General features: G+C 48.9%; 1 protein-coding gene across 2 annotated transcripts; it reads left to right on the forward strand.

Annotated features, from left to right (window-relative positions):
- The first annotated feature begins 363 nt into the window (after positions 1–363).
- PIGR (polymeric immunoglobulin receptor) lies at positions 364–18,308 on the forward strand. Of its 2 annotated transcripts, XM_003272975.3 has the most exons (12): positions 453–488; positions 3,849–4,016; positions 6,222–6,317; positions 7,350–7,694; positions 9,076–9,732; positions 11,010–11,342; positions 12,080–12,406; positions 13,663–13,843; positions 14,252–14,373; positions 15,029–15,160; positions 15,275–15,333; positions 16,416–18,308. In XM_003272975.3, exons 3-12 carry the CDS (start codon positions 6,275–6,277, stop codon positions 16,509–16,511), a joined length of 2,295 nt encoding a protein of 764 aa, XP_003273023.1. In that variant the 5' UTR covers positions 453–488; positions 3,849–4,016; positions 6,222–6,274; the 3' UTR covers positions 16,512–18,308. The 2 variants fall into 2 exon arrangements, with proteins under 2 accessions (XP_003273022.1, XP_003273023.1); XM_003272974.3 differs by lacking the exon at positions 3,849–4,016 and having other exon boundaries at positions 364–488.
- The last annotated feature ends 1,781 nt before the right edge of the window (positions 18,309–20,089 follow it).

Below are 20,089 nucleotides of genomic sequence, written 5' to 3' on the forward strand. Positions count from 1 at the left end.
TCGGGCCAGGTATTTTAGAGCTAATATCTGGCTATATCTTCTACCTGTAGATTTGGTATTACCATCCCTCTTTTCCAGATGAAAAGAAATAGGAAGGTGACTCGCCAAAGGTCTTGCAGCTAGAAAGTGACAGAACAGCAGCTTCACACTTGACATTCCGTCCTCATCCTGAAGCTGCAATGATGGAGGATTCCCAACTAACAGAGTCTCCCCAAGGTCAAAGGAAACCAAATGGAGCCAGCCAGGAAGGCCAAAATGAAAGGAAAGCAAGGGATCTGTAAGAGTCACGTGACCCTGGCTGGCCCCGGTGCCTGTGGGAGAGTGGCCCTTTAAGAGCCCAGGTGTGGGTCAAACACTGAGCAGAGTTTCAGTTTTGGCAGCAGTGTCCAGTGCCCTGCCAGTAGCTCCTAGAGAGGCAGGGGTTACCAACTGGCCAGCAGTCTGTGTCCCTGAACTCAGATCAACGGGAGAGAAGGAAGTGATTAAAAGTAAGTGTTACTGCTCCGGGATCCCCAGACGGGATGCTATCTGGAAAGGGCTCAGGACGATGGCTCAGGTAACCCCCTCCATTCCCAACTCCTAGTCTCCTAGATAGTGGGGTGGGAAGAGCAAAGAGGCAGACTGTGTGACTGTGTGTGGTTGGGGAGTAAGCGTGCATATCCCAGTGGGACGAGTAGGGACGCACGTGTGTGGAAGCCCCCCATCCTTTTCTGACAAATATCAGCAGGTGGGAAGGGACCTCTGTGGTCAGCATATGTAGTTCTACTCTTTCAGCTTGGTCTGTGCCTGGATTTCCTAACTCCTCACAGTTGATTAACTGTGTGGCCTTAGGCAAGCCACCTAACCTCTCTGATCCTCTGTTTCTTAATCTGTAAAACAAAGATAGAAATACCTATCATTCAGGGTCAGTGTGGATTCAAATGAGAAAATATAGGTGAAATAGCTTTGTAACCTCTAGAATGAAATAGGAATTGTTTCATATTTTTCAGTTTAGTTTAATTAATCAAGGATTTATTGAACACCAGACAGACCTGGAATTAGACAATGCGCATAAAGTATGGCACCTAGCAAGTCCTCTTCCAGTCTTTGAGGTTTCCCACTTGTGGCTTTCTGGCAAAGGCAGTTCAGCTCCTTTTTCTGGGCTTCCAAGAACCTCTGAAATCCTTTCCAATTCCACCTCGCTTTGCTCTAGCAGATTCCTGCCACGGGAGACATAAGTGTGTGTCATCGCATCATCCTGCCCTTCCTAGAGGTAGAAAAAATGAGGTCCTCACGGGATCACTGAGTGAGGTGGAGCTGAGCCCCACAGGCAGCATGCTCAATTCCTGCGGCTCCTCCTGGCTCTGCAGCCAGCAGATCTCAGACATGGGCTTCCCCTCCCTTTGCCCACCCTGACAGCAGCCCAAGCCAGCAGTGGGACTGTCCGGCACAAGGGCAGCAGCTGGTCAAGCTCCGTCCCGGACCCCCAGTTCCCTTTGTGCAATTGCCACGGTGCCTGGGGCCATTGGAGCTGCTCCTATTTTGTGCCATCACTTTCCCCCTTCACTAGGAGAATTATAGATCCTTTAACATCTGGAGAGGAGATGCCAATTTCAGGGGTTTAGGTAGAAGGCAGCTGTCTGATGCCTGGACATAGGTCTTCTCAGAGCCAGATCTGGAATTCTCTCTCCATCCTTCTCCCGCCTCTGGATGTGCTAATGTAGCAGAAAGAACGCTGAGCCAGGAGTCAGGAAAGCAACTCTCTTTGCCTATCTCCTAGAGCCTCTAGACCTCTGTGGCTTTAGGTGATAAAAAATGGGGTCACACAGGCTTCCATTTAGTAAACCCACTTGCCCTGGGCTTTCACAGCTTCATCTCATTCTCCCCTGATACCAACGAGGAGGTAGGCAGTGTTGGTTTTGTGATGCCATTCCCTAGTTGAGGAAATCAAGACGCCATGAGTCTATGTGACTGGTGTAAAGTCACCAGCAAGTTTGAACGATGAGGTTTTGGTACAGCCATTTTGATATGGTCATGAGGACATTTTGATGTCACCTAAAAAGCAAACTATCCAACTTAAAAAAAAAATACCTATGCATTGTGCTCAGCAGAGACCTTCATCTACATCTTGCCCTCTCTCTGGAGGGGCTGGGGCTGGAGTCCCAATGTCACTGGCATCGACACAGTATGGTGGAGTGGAAAGAGGCTTTGGCGTCAACATGCCTGGTTATGCACATGGTTATGTAACATATCCTACACATGGTAGGTGCTAAATAAATAGCAGCTAATATTTTCCAGGAAGAAATTTCTCTGTTGGCACCTACCCCTGGGTCCAGATGTCTCTTCATTTTTTAATTTTTTATTTTTTTGAGATGGAATCTTGCTCTGTCGCCCAGGCTGGAATGCAGTGGTGTGATCTCGGCTTACTGCAACCTCCACCTGCCAGGTTCAAGCAATTCTCCTGCCTCAGTCTCCTGAGTAGCCGGGACTACAAACCAGTGCCACCACACCCAGCTAATTTTTGCACTTTTAGGAGAGACGGGGTTTTATCATGTTGGCCAGGCTGGTCTTGAACTCCTGACCTTATGATCCGCCCACCTCAGCCTCTCAAAGTGCTGGGATTACAGGCATGAGCCACCACGCCTGGTCCCAGGTGTCTCTTTATAAGAACTGCCTTTTCCATGAAAGGCAGAGAGGAAAGAACTGAACAAATTCTCAGTTCGCTAAGGTGGAATATCCTGCTTCTTCCTCTCTCCACTGCTTCCTCTCAACAGGAAGACCCTCTGAGGTAGAGCAGAGTGGCTAAGGGCCTATGCTCTTGATCTAGAATCCCATCTAAGTCACTTACCAACTGTGCAACCTTGGGCAAATGTCTCACCTCTCTGTGCCTCAATTATCTCACTCATGAAATGGGGTTGCCCATTTTGTCCTATCTCCTAGGGTGGCTGTAAAAATGAAACACATTAACACATGTAAAGCACCTGGAAAGGACTCAGTGTACGTTCTTCTAGCCTAGCCCATAGTGCTTGTCTCCTCTCTTATCCACATGAGTCCAACCTAAGTAGCTCACTCTCTATCTTCATAGGATGCCCAGCGAGCAGACTTCTATTCTCATACCAAGTCCAGGGGACATTTCTTCCTCTGAAAAAGAGGGAAAACTGAGATTAGATGGACAAAGGTTTGGACTCCACACCATGAGAGACGAAGTGCAGTCACTTTAACTGAATAGGAGCTAGTTAAATATATTTTATAAAAAGAAAAACTATTCTTCAGCACAGCTTACACTCCTGCCCCAATCCACAATTCTGGGGACATATGTTCACATATATTGGGATACTAACTCAGTAAACTGAAAGTGATCTAGCACATCCTAGCCTCAGCAGTGAAAAAACAACTGCTAGTTTAAGGACCAGAAAACGTGCCCTCATGCATGATATAATATCACACATATAAAACCCAATAAAGCAGGTCCCTCTGCTCATTTAAAGAGTGATAATGGGGTAGTGACCTCAAATTCAGATTCTGCTGTGGGTCTTGGGGTCAAGAATCCCTGTAACCCTTAGATTTCTGACCTGTGTCATGAGGATAACAACATCAGCCTCTTGGGTTTTTGTGCTGATGGATGAAGTCATAGAAGAAAAGAACCTAGCAAAGCATTTGGCACATAGCAGGTGCCCAACATTATGTTCTTTTTATTCCTTAAGCAAATCCTTTAAATCCAGCCCCAGCCACCCTGGGGGTGGGGGGTCTCCCTGAGATTTGAATCCCCAGGTTTGGAAGAAAGTCTCTGGTTTTGAGAGGAAGGGGTCTCTAATGATTCTGAAAGCTCGGGGTCCTTTCAACTGCTACTAGAGAAATTGTGCTTCAAGTTTTAGCTTTGGGCAAAGAAGAGCTCCTGTTCCTGAGAGTGGGGGTATCCTCTCCTGCCAGTCATCCCATCTAGGACTGGACTGTGTGCATCCTGTCAATGTTGCCATCTGCCTGACCTGCCTGTGCATGCCTGATGCTCTCATCCCTGGCTTGAGACCATGCAGAGGGTAATGGGTGCACACATATGTCCCCTCTCTACACGAACATGCACAGCCGCCCAAACATGTCTCAAAATGAGAAGTCTGGGACAGAGGGCAGGGTCTTCACCCTGGAGAAGCTGGCATCCGACTCTCTGCAACCCAGGCCAAGTCCTGAGGAGGGCTGCATTCCCCCAGCTCAGCTTGTGGGAAGACCACTCCTGTCTCACACAAATATTACCCAGCTTGCTTATCTAGAAGTGAGGACAGGAACAAGAAGCAAGGACAGCTGCTGCTGGTGTGGGTTCTTCAAAGCAGGCAGCATTTTGTCCTCCCACCTGTGACTGCACCCACCCTGTGCCAGCACAAGTAGCAAATGGTAGATCTCTCAGGACTTTGCAGCCAGCCCATCCCAACTATTCCTGAGACTTCCTGGCCTCCTGAAAGCGGCTCCCACCTGGGAGCATCTCCCATGACAGCTTGCAGTGCCCACGCAGGTGATGACATCCCAGCTAGCATCCCCTGATTGCTTCCATGTTGGAGCTGACTGGTATTTGGCCAAGGCCCCACTCCAGGGATTAATCATTGACCTGGTAAGAAAGGTCTGGGGCAATTAACCGGACTCAAGAGAGCCTCAACGTTGCCATCGGACACCCATATTTGTTCCCACTCCCTCCCCTTACTCTTCCAAAGAACTGCAGAAACAAAATACCTTTATATTCACAAGGAAATAAAAGGTTCCTTGCTGGGAAATTCCCCTGCAACAAAGAAATAACCAAGATAAACAACTCTATTGCCTTTGGCTCAAGCTGGTGAAGGGAGTCTGGGAGTAGGAGCAGGGGCCAGGGTGGTGAGGGAGGTCTGGGAGATAACGCCCAGCTTCCTCCTGCTTACAGCGTCCTTATCTTTATGGGCACTCATTACTGCCCAAACTTATGATCATTTAACACTCTCTTTGTCAAGACAACTCCAGAGTTTAAAGTCTGTCAAAGTCTGGGAAAGTAGAGACTTCTCTCTCCTCCTCTAGGCTGTAGTTGGGGTCTTGATGACAGCTGCTGTCAGGCAGGCCCCTGGTACCCTCAGCTCTCCTCAGCCCTGGGCTGTGTCCATGGTGGTGACAAAGTCCACACAGCCTGCTCCATCTGAGTGGTCTGATCTTCAATTCTTCATCTTTGTCTGCCAGGCCTTACCAGGCAGGATTACAAATACCCTAACACCTAAGTTTTTAACCCCAATTCCATAACCAAGTTGATGGGAAAACGTAAGCCTATCATTCAGTATCTTAAGATCTCAATGTTTTATCCATAAAATGGTTGTGATTATACCTGTCTGTCTTATTTCAAGGGAACATATAAAGCTCAAATGAAATAATGTAAATGATAGTGCTTTCATAAGCAACAGGGTCTCTACAAATAACACAAATAAGCATAAGGTAAAAGCATGCTCTTGTATTTGGGGTGCAATACAGTAGCAGAGAGGTTAAGCACATGGAATTTGCAATCAGACAAAGGTGGGCCCAAATCTTCCCCGACCCCCATTCTGTGTACCCCCACACACTTAACCCCGTGTGCCCTTGAGGAAAGTACTTAACCTTGAAGCCTTCATTTCCTCCCATGTGAATGTGGATAAGAACACTAAAGTTACAGGGCTGATATCAAGTCTATATGAGATAATACACATAAATTATTCAACACAGTGCCTGAGACACAATAAGGGAGCAATCAATGGGGTTAGGACCATCATCATTACATTTACAGCCTTAATAATCATGACACCTCCTCTGTGGGTCTCTGTTTCCTCATCTGAACACACCGTGAAATATGTCAGCCCACTTCACCTCCCAGGAATGTAGGGAGGGCAGCTGAAACAGAAAGATGGGGCCACATATTGGTAGGAACCAGTCACCCAGCAAGCCGTTCCTGAGATCTTACGGTGTGTCTGGGACTGTGTCTCATGGGCAGGGAAACAGAACAAATGACACAATATCTCTATCCCAAAGGAGCTTGCAGCTGAGTTGAGAAGACAAAAGCTACTTATAGCTATTAAGGAAATATAAGTGTTGAAGGATGATAAGACTTTGAGTTGTTATGGAAAAGGTGAAGGCACTGATTCATTCAACAGGATTTATGTCAGTTGCTGGAGATACAAAGCCAAACAGATGTCGCAGAAACTCAAAGTTCAACTAGTCTTGGAAGACAAGGGGCGCTTCACCTCCTTGTGATTATTGTTTTTCAGCATTGCACACGAGAAGTCGGCCTGAGTGGTGCGGCGCTCAGGACCCACCAGCAATGCTGCTCTTCGTGCTCACCTGCCTGCTGGCGGTCTTCCCAGGTGTGTCTGCCAGGTCCCAACTCCCCAAGCTCTACCCCTTCAGCCTGCCCGACTCCAGGGTTCACCTCCCTGGGGACACTAAAATCAGACTCACCCCCAGGGATGTCCCTCTCAAAGTTGGCACTCCCTTGAGGAAGAGTCATACAGAGAAGATGCTGAAAGGCCATGTCTGTGAGCACTGGAAATCAGGGACAGGAATGGCGCCTCCTAATCTCAAGGCCAGGGGTCTGTGAAAGATCTTCTTTGAGAATAACAAAGACCTTAACTTCAACCAAGCATCTCTATGACCCGCTGTGAAATCTGAGGGAAATTACTTATCCTTCCTGGCTCTCAATATTTTTATCTGGGAAAAAAAAAAAAAAAAAGAAAAGAAAATAATCTACAAAGTGTTTTTAGAAATATAAGGAAATAACACATGGCAAGTGCAAACATATAACACCTTACGAAAGTGGTGTTATTGTTTGAAAAAACATGGGATGGCTGGATGCTGGCTCACAGTTGTGATGCCAGCACTTTGGGAGGCCGAGGCGGGTGGATTGCTTGAGGTCAGTAGTTCGAGACCAGCCTGGCCAACATGGAGAAACCTTGTCTCCACTAAATAGAAACCAAAATTAGCCAGCATGCGCCTGTAGTCTCAGCTACTTGGGAGGCTGAGGCATGAGAATCGCTTGAACCTGGGAAGCGGAGGTTACAGTGAGCCGAGATTGTGCCACTGCACACCAGCTTGGGCGACAGAGACAGACTTTGTCTCAAAACAATAAAAATATATAAAATAAAAAACAAGGGTTATCATAAATTTGTCATTCCCTTGTCCTTGAAATGGTTATCACTAATGAATTACAATTCGAATTTAATCATGATTAAAACAGTCACTTTATTTAATCTCAGCAATTTTCCAGCTGTGATATATGATAAATTATCAACAGAGGGCCTACGTGTCAGGTAGAAAACCACATCTCCTCATAGAGGATTATCTGGAACAGGCTTTACCTCCCAAGGGCCTCAGAAAGCCTCTCTCTTCTGTACCCACAGCCATCTCCACGAAGAGTCCCATATTTGGTCCCGAGGAGGTGAACAGTGTGGAAGGTAACTCAGTGTCCATCACGTGCTATTACCCACCCTCCTCTGTCAACCGGCACACCCGGAAGTACTGGTGCCGGCGGGGAGCCAGCGGCCGCTGTGTAACCCTCATCTCCTCGGAGGGCTACGTCTCCAACAACTATGCAGGCAGGGCTAACCTCACCAACTTCCCGGAGAACGGCACATTTGTGGTGAACATTGCCCAGCTGAGCCGGGATGACTCTGGGCTCTACAAGTGTGGCCTGGGCATCAATAGCCGAGGCCTGTCCTTTGACGTCAGCCTGGAGGTCAGCCAGGGTAAGGATCCAGGCTCCTTGGGCTTCTGGGGGGAAGTTAGAGGGAATTCTCTAAGATGCATGGAGGGCTAGGGGAGGAACTTCCTGACGAGGATGCGTAGCCGGGTTGGGGGTCAGAAGGCTCCCCTCTCCCCAGCAAAGACTTCTTAGAACAGGAGAAGGAGACAGATAGGGCCCACTTGAGGTGATGAGTGAACCCTTCTAGGACTTGGTGGCCTATAACATTTTAGGCTTTCTGGAGACCCCAGCTTAGAAGGGTATCAGGAGGACAAGTTTTCTCGTGTTTGCTACAGGTAGAAAGGGAAATCTGACATCAGGCTAAGGAGATAGAAAAGTTAGGGAGAGATTTACAGGGATCCTTAAATTCCTATCATTAATGCACTTTTCCATCAAGGTTTGGGCTGCCAAAAGGCTTCTTGTAAAATGCGTATTTTTTTTTTTTAACCCGGGAACCCTTAGTCTTTCGGTATTATCAGGATAAATTAGATTATTCGTTCTTGACCAAAGACCAAGATCCTGAAAGGATGGGTTGCTAACAAGCCTATTCTAGTTGGAGAAAGAGAAAAAAAGAAAAGCTCTTTCTGACAAGGGTTTAACAATGAGGCTATTTTAGATAGTCAAGGGCAACTCAAAAGAAAGGTCTTATGGAGGAACGAAATTCAGGGGGACTCCCAAAGACATGTTTTGCTCCTTTGGAATATGCATACTATTGTCTGTGGACTAAATGAGGAGGTCATTCAGGTGGGGATCGAGATTCAAAACCACAGAATCTTTAGAGGTGAAGAGGGCTTAGAGTTCACCCTAACCGGACACTTAGAAGAACATGCCAATGATGGGTATGCAGCCTCTGATTAAGCACTTTAGCAGAAACTCACTGCTCCACGAGACAGCCCATTTCACATTTAGACTGTTGTAATTTTTAGAAACTTCTATTGTATGCATTGAAATCCATCACCCTGCATTTACATTCATTCTGTTCAGTTCAGCACACATTAATTTGGCCACCTACTACCCAGAGGCATTGTGCTTGTCACAGCAGAGGGGTCAAACATGAGAAAAACATGTTCCTGCCTTCAAGGAACTTCCAGCCCATGGAGAACATAATTAACCATACACCAGATTAGATGTAATAAGTGATGCAGATGTATCAAGAAAGCACAGGGCAGGGAGAGATTAGTGTCAGCTTGGGAAAGTTTTCATGGAGGAGACAGCTGTCAAGCTGGGCCTTGGAAGATATATTCTGACAGTGTTCCTCTGGGAAGGAGGGCATTCCAGATTATAAGTCCACCCCCACCTTAACTAGGAATAGCAAATAGTCCTATGTTGCAAGAAAGTAGAATCACAACTTGCCCGCCCCCTACCTTGCACCCCTCATCCTGCAGGTCCTGGGCTCCTAAATGACACTAAAGTCTACACAGTGGACCTGGGCAGAACGGTGACCATCAACTGCCCTTTCAAGACTGAGAATGCTCCAAAGAGGAAGTCCTTGTACAAGCAGATAGGCCTGTCCCCTGTGCTGGTCATCGACTCCAGCGGTTATGTGAATCCCAGCTATAGGGGAAGAATACGCCTTGATATTCAGGGTACTGGCCAGTTAATGTTCAGCGTTGTCATCAACCGACTCAGGCTCAGCGATGCTGGGCAGTATTTCTGCCAGGCTGGGGATGATTCCAATAGTAATAAGAAGAATGCTGACCTCCAAGTGCTAAAGCCCGAGCCCGAGCTGGTTTATGAAGACCTGAGGGGCTCAGTGACCTTCCACTGTGCACTGGGCCTTGAGGTGGCAAACGTGGCCAAATTTCTGTGCCGAGAGAGCAGTGGGGAAAACTGTGACGTGGTCGTCAACACCCTGGGGAAGAGGGCCCCAGCCTTTGAGGGCAGGATCCTGCTCAACCCCCAGGACAAGGATGGCTCATTCAGTGTGGTGATCACGGGCCTGAGGAAGGAGGATGCAGGGCGCTACCTGTGTGGAGCCCACTCAGATGGTCAGCTGCAGGAAGGCTCGCCCATCCAGGCCTGGCAACTCTTCGTCAATGAGGGTAAGACCCTAGAGAGGGAGAGGGAGTAGGTGGGGCAGTCTCTCAGGTGAGAGCCAAGCTCAGCTCCCTCTGAGTGTATTCATCAATAGTCATCAATCAGCCAACAGCATGCACTCAATGACCAGCCCCGAACTGGAGGCTGTGTGGGCTGCTGCACAGGACAGCGAGAAAAAGCAGCCTCTGCCTGGTGGCAGCTCCTAATTACTCTTCTGTTATCAAAGTCCTTTTGATAGCTGTCCCTGCTTAACAAGCAAGAGGTGAGTAAAGCTCTTGATTGAGGCAGGACTTATAGACTGTGTTTCAGGGCTGTGGCAGGCTCTGCAGGGGCCCTCTGTCCCCTCCCCTGGCCCCTGAACAAGATGGGTGCCTCATCCCTCACATTCAGATGGAAAAAGGATTGGCTTATCTTGGTCTCAATGAGTTCCCAGGAGTGCCCCAGCGTCTAAATGTTTCACTGTCACATTTCGTAGGGTTATTTGTGAATTTCAGCACCATCTGGCCCACTCAGCCCTACTCCAGTGAGCCATCAGCATGGTGAAAGAATTAAATCCCAGCTCTGTCTCACCCCAGAGCACCCTGCATAGAGTTGCCCTCATGAGAAGCAGCAAACCAGTACTTGCAGTTCCAAGTATCTGTGCTTGTGACTTTTTTTTTAAAGGGGCTTATATTCCCTGCATGCCATGTCCATATCCAGCTCTGGGTCTTCACCAGGACCCCCTGCATCTTTGGTCACCTGGTTCTCTCTGGACCTCGGTTTTAGCTGCCTGGAGAATGGCTATCATCTTTGAGATGCCCCTTGGGGCCCCAACAATTAAGCTCACCTTTGCTACATACTTTATATTTTACATCATACCATCCTAAATATATTTTCTTGATTTGGGCATAATCCATTGGGCCACTTTTGTGGAATACACTTGTTAGTGTACTAAATAGACAAAAACTTATACAGAGGGAGACTTTGTAAGAAGCCAAAGAAGAAGAGCTGATATTCTCTCCTTCAACTCCTTCCATTCTCTGCTCAGAATAAGATGGGGGAAAAGAACAACATGTCCAGGCTGATGGGGAGACTCCATGCCCTCAGAGTCTGGCCCTGGTGGCTCCAGCTGCAGGCTCTGTGACATTAGGAAAGTTCCTTTTCATTTTCTGAGGAGGGTAAGGTGATGCATGTAAACTTCACTCCCCATCCTGGCTGAGACCCTGGGAAGAGGGCTTCTCAGGCCACACAAGGCTCTTCCTGCGTGGCCATCCTCCCATCCCATCTCTGTCTGTGCTTCCAGAGTCCACGATTCCCCGCAGCCCCACTGTGGTGAAGGGGGTGGCAGGAGGCTCTGTGTCCGTGCTCTGCCCCTACAACCCTAAGGAGAGCAAAAGCATCAAGTACTGGTGTCTCTGGGAAGGGGCCCAGAATGGCCGCTGCCCCCTGCTGGTGGAGAGCCAGGGGCGGGTTCAGGAGCAGTATGAGGGCCGCCTCTCCCTGCTGGAGGAGCCAGGCAACGGCACCTTCACTGTCATCCTCAACCAGCTCACCAGCCAGGACGCCGGCTTCTACTGGTGTCTGACCAACGGCGATACTCGCTGGAGGACCACCGTGGAGATCAAGATTATCGAAGGTAAGAGTTGAACAGGGAGGGAGAAAGCTCTAAGACCTCTCCAGCCAGCAGCAGCATCCCCAACCACTCTTCCTCCTTTTGCACCTGCCTCCACCCTGATGGGCCAGACCTCAGGAGAGAGCCCACCTATCCAGAGGTCACATTTTCAGGCCTGTAACACGCACCCTACACTCTGAATTACCATACATGGTACCTCCTACTACCAAGAACATGGGCTTCTTTTGCAGTGTGCAGGCATCAGCTGAAGTCAAGGATTGCAGATACCTCTTTGTATTGAGTCTAGAAGAGAAGGAACAGTCAGGAAAGCAAACTGAAGTCCATGTGCGAAGATCTATGGTCTATGGTAGACTCTGGATTGATCATGGTGCTCATCAATAATAATTATTACCTAGGCACACAATTACATTTCTTATGTAGTCAAAATAACATACTTATTTCTAATGCTATCCAAAGAGGAAATGTAGACTGAGCATGGTGGTGCATGCCTGTAATCCCAGCACCTTGGGAGGCCAAGACAGGAAGATCGCTTGAGCCCAGGAGATGGAAGCTGCAGTGAGCTATGATCACACCACTACCCTCCAGCCTGGGTGACAGAGAGAGACTCTGTCTCAAAAACAAAAACAAAAGTATATATATATATATATGACATGTGGACAAAGTTCCCACCAGAGTCACTTCCCTGCAGCATCTCCAAGTACCAACCTCTGTGTTTATTTCTACCTCCCTCCCTCCTCCAGGAGAACCAAACCTCAAGGTACCAGGGAATGTCACGGCTGTGCTGGGAGAGACTCTCAAGGTCTCCTGCCACTTCCCGTGCAAATTCTCCTCGTACGAGAAATACTGGTGCAAGTGGAATAACACGGGCTGCCAGGCCCTGCCCAGCCAAGACGAAGGCCCCAGCGAGGCCTTCGTGAACTGTGACGAGAACAGCCGGCTTGTCTCCCTGACCTTGAACCCGGTGACCAGGGCTGACGAGGGCTGGTACTGGTGTGGAGTGAAGCAGGGCCACTTCTATGGAGAGACTGCAGCCGTCTATGTGGCAGTTGAAGAGAGCAAGGCAGCAGGTGAGTCTCCAAGGACAGGGTCTGCACCCCTCAGACCCAGAGGCAAGACTTCCTGAAGGCCCCTGCCTAAGAGCTTCTCAATCAGTGCTGGCCCCTACGTTTGGCTGTAAGAGGCTGAAAGTGGAGGGTGGGAAGGGAGGAGACTTTTAGGTCCTATATAGCCTCATTGAGCCCTTCAAAAGGGACATCTCGAATAAACATACCAACTAAGTAAAAATAGTGGGTTTGCTATTTAACCTCGGCATTAAGACAACTCCCAGCTGAAGGTGGTGGCTCACACCTCTAATCCCAGCACTTTGGGAGGCCAAGGTAGGCAGATCACTTGAGGCCAGGAGTTCAACACCAGCCTGGCCGACATGGAGAAAACTCATCTCTACTAAAAATACAAAAATTAGCTGGGCATGGTGGTGTAATCCCAGCTATTTGGGTGGCTGAGGCATGAGAATTGCTTGAACCCAAGATGCGGGGGTTGCAGTGAACCGAGATCGTGCCACCGCACTCTAGCCTAGGCAACAGAGCTAGATTCCATTTCAAAAAAAAAAAAAAAAATACAAGTCCCATAGTTGCCACTTCAACCCAGATTGAAGTCTCTTCTCTATCTGGAAATATTCTTCTCTGTATAGAAGAATAATATGCATACATCACTGTCATATGCAATATGTTCATCCCCCTTCCCCCTGCCAAAGCTTGCCCTCAAAAGAGGGCCAGATACCTTCATTTACAAGGTCTGGTCAAGAAAATTAGGAAACATCTACTAAATCTGCATTTCAAGTCCTCTTTTAAAATTTCACATGAAATGTTTTAGCCCTAATAAGGGTATTTTGTAGTCCCTCAAGAAATCCTATTGTGTCTGGACCCTGCTGGTGGGACTCACTGAGGGGCCCATTGCCAGGCTACCTCCAGGGGGCAGCACTATCATACCCAGCTGGGCAGTCAGGAAGCCCGGGTCAGCGTCTCAGAGCCTTGAAAATCTCCCGGGCATAAGTGATGGGTCAGCCTTTATGCACAGCTGATCTATGGCATGAAGCCTTGAAGGTCCCCACCATACTTTTGGTAGTAATGGGGCAGAGATCATCTGTGACAGCTGAAGAAGGCCATCACGGCTGTTTCTAATGTCATCCTGGGTCCTACCCCAACAGTCTTGAGATTGAACGCTGACCCTGTGATTCCTCATGAAGTCTCCCCAGACTCCTTCAGCTCGAGGAGTAAGATCATAGAGAAAAACCACAACCCAGGCCCACTCTTCCCTGCTGCAGGCTCCCACGATGTCAGCCTAGCGAAGGCAGACACTGCTCCTGATGAGAAGGTGCTAGACTCTGGTGCCCGGGAGATTGAGAACAAAGCCATTCAGGATCCCAGGCTTTTTGCAGAGGAAAAGGCCGTGGCAGATACAGGAGATCAAGCTGGTGGGAGCAGAGCATCTGTGGATTCCGGCAGGTGAGGAAGGATTCAAGGCTCACCACTCGGAGAACACCCCAGAGCCGAGCACCTGAGGCTGAGCCACCAGGTCCAAGGAGGAAAGCCTGTCTGTCTCTTAAGCACTGGGGCAGCCCTTACTACCTCTACTTATACTTGGGAGGGTCCCGTGGTACCCTCTGCCCTTCTCCCATGGCTGGGGAGGTGTTTACAATTCAGTTCAATCTTCCAGGCCTGGGATGCAACAAGGCCCAGTGCGTGCCTTTGCCAGTCTGGGAAGGCTTCTTAGAAGAACAGAGCTAGAGAGCTGCATCAGCAGGATGGGGTGGATCAACCTGGGAGGAAAAAGGACCAACCCAACCTTGCCAGCACAACCTCGGGCCCCCAGATCTCCCTTCCAGGGATGAACTAACTTAAGCCTTCTTCCAGCTCTGAGGAACAAGGTGGGAGCTCCAGAGTGCTGGTCTCCACCCTGGTGCCCCTGGGCCTGGTGCTGGCACTGGGAGCCGTGGCTGTGGGGGTGGCCAGAGCCCGGCACAGGAAGAACGTCGGTGAGTCCCTGGGATACTCCCTGCCTCCCACCTCCAACCCGAGCCCTCAGTCCTGAATCATCCACCCCTAGAGGAAGCTGCTGTGTCTTCTTTTTCATGGGCTGAAACAAAGAATCCCGAGAAAGCAGGATGGGGAAAGATAAACCCACACATACTCGAAACTGAAATTCAGAGCTGCTGTCCAAATACTAACTCTGAAAAATCATCTCCAGTTACCCAGGATCTAGGTTCAGAGGCAGGGCTGCCAGGAAGAGGAGACTGAGTTTCAGGAGACCCTGGGCTTGGACTAATTGGATAACTAATGAGCCGTGTGACATTGGGCCATCCTTATGCCATGCTTCAGTTTCCTCAAGGCTCAAGTCAAGGATGATAAACACGACCTCACGGGGCTGATGTGAGGACGAAAGGAGATGCTGTGCATTGAAAGGTCCCAGAGTGACAAACAAAGATCAGGGATTATCAAGTCCTGATTACCCAGGAAAAGGGACTGGGGAGGAGACTCGGATCATTTCCATCTCCCCGGGTCATAGTCAGAGGTGCACCACCTCAGCTGTCCTGCAGGGCTACAGTGGATCTGCCCAGAGAGAAGCAGCCCAGCCTGGCCTTCTAGGTCCCAGCCCCTGTCCCTACACCAACTCCTCTTCCTCCTGGACAGACCGAGTTTCAATCAGAAGCTACAGGACAGACATTAGCATGTCGGACTTCGAGAACTCCAGGGAATTTGGAGCCAATGACAACATGGGAGCCTCTTCGATCACTCAGGAAACATCCCTCGGAGGAAAAGATGGTATGACCCTCACTCAAGGGAATGCTCAGCCCCTGGGGAGAGTAAGAATTGGTCCCACATCTGGGTTGGGAAAAGGAGGCTAGTAGGGCTAACCTACCCTCTTTCTTCACACAGAGTTTGTTGCCACCACTGAGAGCACCACGGAGACCAAAGAACCCAAGAAGGCAAAAAGGGTGAGGAGGAAGAAGGAAGCCCCACTATGTGACAAGGAAATGCAGCATGAGGGGCTGCAGTTAGACTTCAGGAAGAACTACCTCAACATGGGGGCCGATCCCAGAATAGGGAGGATGGTATAAACAGTCCTCAGGAGTCCTCAGGAATTTTTGAGGAAGAACTGTATCTTACTGGTTGTGGGACACTGATGTGGATAAGGCCCAGGAAGGAGGTGAGCTATATGATTAGGCTGTAAAACTGCAGGAGAGAGGCAAGCTGGGAGATGAGGAAAGCAGGTACATAAAAGATGGGAAGCTACAATGCCAAATGCTGGTGATTAAATGGATGCTCTTCCTGGGTTGGGGGACCCAAGGACCTCAGGCCACCCATCCTCCCTTGAGGGTTTGCTCAGGACCAGCTTTTTGCCTGGGCCTAGGAGACATTTGCTTGCGGTGGGCAGTTTGAGGCTAGAAGCCCCTGCTCGCTTCTCTTGAAGCCCCACCAGAGGCAACTCCTGCCTTTGGGTGCCATATACCATCCCCTCAATCTTCCCTAGGACTCAGGGGACCCAGAAAAATAACACCTCGTGCCTTTAATCCCAAGGGGATAGTTTTTGTTGTTGTTGTTGTTTTTATCATATCTACTTTTTCTTGAAACATCTCTGGCATTTAGCAAAGTTAGAACGAGTTATTCCTGGAGACCGCCTTCCGCTTTAACTTTGTGGTGCCAAAAAGCTACCTCTCTGGGCTGGTAGAGAAAGAAAAACATACACCACCGTGGTTGACCCCAGCCTAGGCCACCTTGCCCGTGGACTGCGTGGGCAGCTTCTGGGGACACGCCCGGGCAACAGAGGCGGTTCCACTCCATGTGTCGGAAGGAGGTAGTGAGACAGAAGGAGATATTTTTAGAGGCTGCAACTTTCCATTTCTCAAAATGCATCCTTCTTGGTGAGCATGGGGGCTGGGATGAGAACAGTGGGCCTCACAGGCCTGTGTTGCTTGGACCAAGATCATGGATTCAGGACATTTAGCACCTCCCCTCCCCCGACTCCACCCACTGAGCCAGTGCCCCCAACACTGACGCCTCTCCTCTTGCCCCTTAGTCATCCAAGGAGGAAGCCGAGATGGCCTACAAAGACTTCCTGCTCCAGTCCAGCACCGTGGCTGCCGAGGCCCAGGACAGCCCCCAGGAAGCCTAGACGGTGTCGCCGCCTGCTCCCTGTACCCATGACAATCACCTTCAGAATCATGTCGATCCTGGGGCCCTCAGCTCCTGGGGACCCCACTCCCTACTCTAACACCTGCCTAGGTTTTTCCTACTGTCCTCAGAGGTGTGCTGGTCCCCTCCCCAGTGACATCGAAGCCTGGCCTAATTGCTCCTATTGGGGATGAGGGTGGCGTGAGGAGGTCCCACTTGCAACTTCTTTCTGTTGAGAGAACCTCAGGTACAGAGAATAATAGAGGTCTTCATGGGTCCCCTGAAGGAAGAGGGACCAGGGTGGGAGAGCTGATTGCAGAAAGGAGAGACGTATAGTGCCCCTCTGCACCCTTATCATGGAATGTCAACAGAATTTTTCCCTCCACTCCTTCCCTCCCTCCCGTCCTTCCTCTCTTCTTCTTTCCTTCCATCAAAAGATGTATTTGAATACATACTAGAATTCAGGTGCTCTGCTAGATGCTGTGACAGGTATGCTACCAACACTGCTCACAGCCTTTCTGAGGACACCAGTGAAAGAAGCCACAGCTCCTCTTGGAGTATTTCTACTCACTGAGTCTTAACTTTTCACCAGGTGTGCTCACCTCTGCCCCTATTGGGAGAGGTCATAAAATGTCCTAAGGCCTTAGGAGTCATGTATGATGAGCATACACACAGGTAATTATAAACCCACATTCTTACCATTTCACACATGAGAAAATTGAGGTTTGGAAGAGTGAAGCATTTTTCTTTTTCTTTCTTTTTTTTTTTTTTGAGATGGAGTCTCGCACTGTCGCCCAGGCTGGAGTGCAGTGGCGCAATCTCGGCTCACTACAACCTCCGCCTCCCAGGTTGACACCATTCTCCTGCCTCAGCCTCCCAAGTAGCTGGGACTACAGGCACCCGCCACCACGCCTGGCTAATTTTTTGTATTTTTAGTAGAGACAGGGTTTCACCGTGTTAGCCAGGATGGTCTCCATCTCCTGACCTTGTGATTTTCCCACCTCAGCCTCCCAAAGTGCTGGGATTACAGGCGTGAACCACCACGCCCAGCCTCTTTTTTCTTTTCTTTTTTTTTGAGACAAAGTCTCACTGTGTCACCCAGACCGGAATGCAGTGACACAGTCTCGGCTCACTGAAACCTCTGCCTTCCAGGTTCAGGTGATTCTTATGCCTCAGCCTCTCAAGTAGCTGGGACTACAGACGTGGGCCACCACGTCTGGCTAATTTTTTTTTTTTTTTTTTTTTTTTGTAGAGACAGGATTTTGCCATGTTGACCAGACTGGTCTCGAACTCCTGGCCTCAAGTGATCCACCCTCCTCTCCAGCCTCTCAAAGTGCTGGGATTACAGGCATGAGCCACTGCGCCTGGCGCTGAAGCATTTTTCTCAAAGGTCCCCAGTGAGATAAACTAGATTTGGCATCTCCTGTCCTGGGCCAGGGATCTCTCTACAAGAGCCCCTGCCCCTCTGTTGGAGGCACAGTTTTAGAATAAGGAGGAGGAGGGAGAAGAGAAAATGTAAAGGAGGGAGATCTTTCTCAGGCCCCACCATTTCTGTCACTCACATGGACCTCAGATAAAAGAATGGCCAAACCCTCACAACCCCTCATGTTTGAAGAGTTCCAAGTTGAAGGGAAACAAAGAAGTGTTTAATGGTGCCAGAGAGGGGCTGCTCGCCAGAAAGCTAAAATTTAATTTCTTTTTTCCTCTGAGTTCTGTACTTCAACCAGCCTACAAGCTGGCACTTGCTAACAAATTAGAAATATGACAATTAATAATTAAAGACTGTGATTGCCACCAACAAGGCTCAGACTGTATTTGTCCCCAATACCTTCTGTCTCCCAGACAGCCCCTTCAGAGCTTTTCTTTTCTTTTCTTTTTCTTTTTCTTTCTTTCTTTTTTTTTTTTTTTTTTAAGACAGGGCACTCTGTTGCCCAGGCTGGAGTGCAGTGGTGCAATCACGGCTCACTGCAGCCTTGACCTCCTGGTTTCAAGTGATCCTCCCACCTCAGCCTCCAGAGTAGCTGGGACTACAGGCATCCGACACCACACTGGCTAACTTTTTGTATTTTTTTGTGGAGACAGAATTTCGCCATGTTGCCTATGCGGGTGTTGAATTCCTGAGCTCAATTGATCCTCCCACCTCTGCCTCCCTAAGTGCTGGGATCACAGAGGTGAGCCACTGCATTTGGCTGCCTTTTGCTTTGGTCCCACTTTTAGGCACCCCCGGACCCCCTTGTCTGTTAAGATCATTCCTAGGTTCAGGTGCTAAACCATGTCATATCCTATAAGGGCTGCCCGAGCTGTCTGTTGGCAGCTAGCCCCCCATCTCACCCCTAGACTCTTCCACAGGGCTTCTGTGTGTGGAGAGTTCTCTCTGCAAGAGAGTTCTCCCCAGTCTGCCATCCTGCCTGATGTGAACCTTTGCTTCCACCCAGGCCTTAAACATAATGCTGTGGATGCTATGAGCTTCCCAAGCCTACCTTTTCCTGGGACTCAGACTTCAGGCCTCCTTCGGTCTCCCCTCCAGCCCCACTAACTGCAGTACTCAGTCTCAGTTCCCAGGCCCTGACCTGGGTCAGAGCCTTGAGCTTCTATCCAGCCAGAAGAGGGGACATCAGAAATGTGTATTTCTCTCTTCTGTGATGGGGATGCATAGCTTCTGGAATGACAGCCAATCATTCCAGGAGGATCAAAATGACAAGGTGTGTCAGAACCTACCACGGTCTTACCCTTCCAAGAAGCTGTTCTCTGACTCACCAGAGGGCCATGTTTATGGTAGAGGATTAAGATGCAACTTCTGTATGCATTGCAATAACCAGCGAGCCAGTCCTGAGCTCGTGTAGCCTATCCCAGCCCTTTGAAGCAAAGGTCAAGAAATGTCACTAAAGCCAAAAGCGATCTTATATTATTCCTAAGTGATATTGTCAGTAAGGCCCAAAGTCCATCTGCTCCTCGTGTAGCACAAGAAACCCTTTTAAATAAAGAAGCTGGTTCATAGGTTCCAGTGGACATGAGTTTGGAGAGGATATGAGTCAGCTTAGTACAGGGGAGTGACAATAAACTGCAGGATTGATGATGATAAACCAATTAGCTATGGTCAGTGGCCCTAAGCATTCAAGGAACTATTTAAACATTTGATGACAAGGAAATCTTCCCCAAGTTTTTGAATTATCTTAATGTTTATTCTTTTTTAAAGTCCAATATGTAAAGATAGGACTATTACTAAGGCCCAACAGGACTATTATGAAGGCCCAACTATTATTAATGCTTAACCACTGCTGGGCATTATTAAGGCTGAACAGTGGTTAGGATTTTTTTTTTTTTTTTTTTTTTTTGTAGAAACAGGATCTTGTTTGTTGCCCAGGCTGGTCTGGAACTCCTGGCCTCAAGCAATCCTTCTGCCTCTGCCTCCCAAAGCATGGGGATGACAGGCGTGAGCCACTGCACCCAGCCAGGAATTTGTTTATAGCAATTGATTTTGTTTTGTAAAGCTAAAAAATGGATCTCTGATTTAGACTTTTCCAAAACTCGAGACAGAACGTCTCTCCTAAGAACATTAAACAGCAGCGAGAGGAACTG

This window comes from Nomascus leucogenys, chromosome 5 (genome assembly GCF_006542625.1).
Source record: "Nomascus leucogenys isolate Asia chromosome 5, Asia_NLE_v1, whole genome shotgun sequence".
Lineage (NCBI taxonomy): Eukaryota > Metazoa > Chordata > Mammalia > Primates > Hylobatidae > Nomascus > Nomascus leucogenys.

What these genes read in the sequence shown, in the direction of transcription:
- PIGR (XM_003272974.3), top strand. Translation starts at nt 6,275, where the DNA reads ATGCTGCTCTTCGTGCTCACCTGCCTGCTGGCGGTCTTCCCAG. An exon ending in CCTGCTGGCGGTCTTCCCAG is followed by an intron (nt 6,318 to 7,349) that starts GTGTGTCTGCCA and finishes CTGTACCCACAG; the next exon opens with CCATCTCCACGAAGAGTCCC. An exon ending in GGAGATCAAGATTATCGAAG is followed by an intron (nt 11,343 to 12,079) that starts GTAAGAGTTGAA and finishes TCCCTCCTCCAG; the next exon opens with GAGAACCAAACCTCAAGGTA.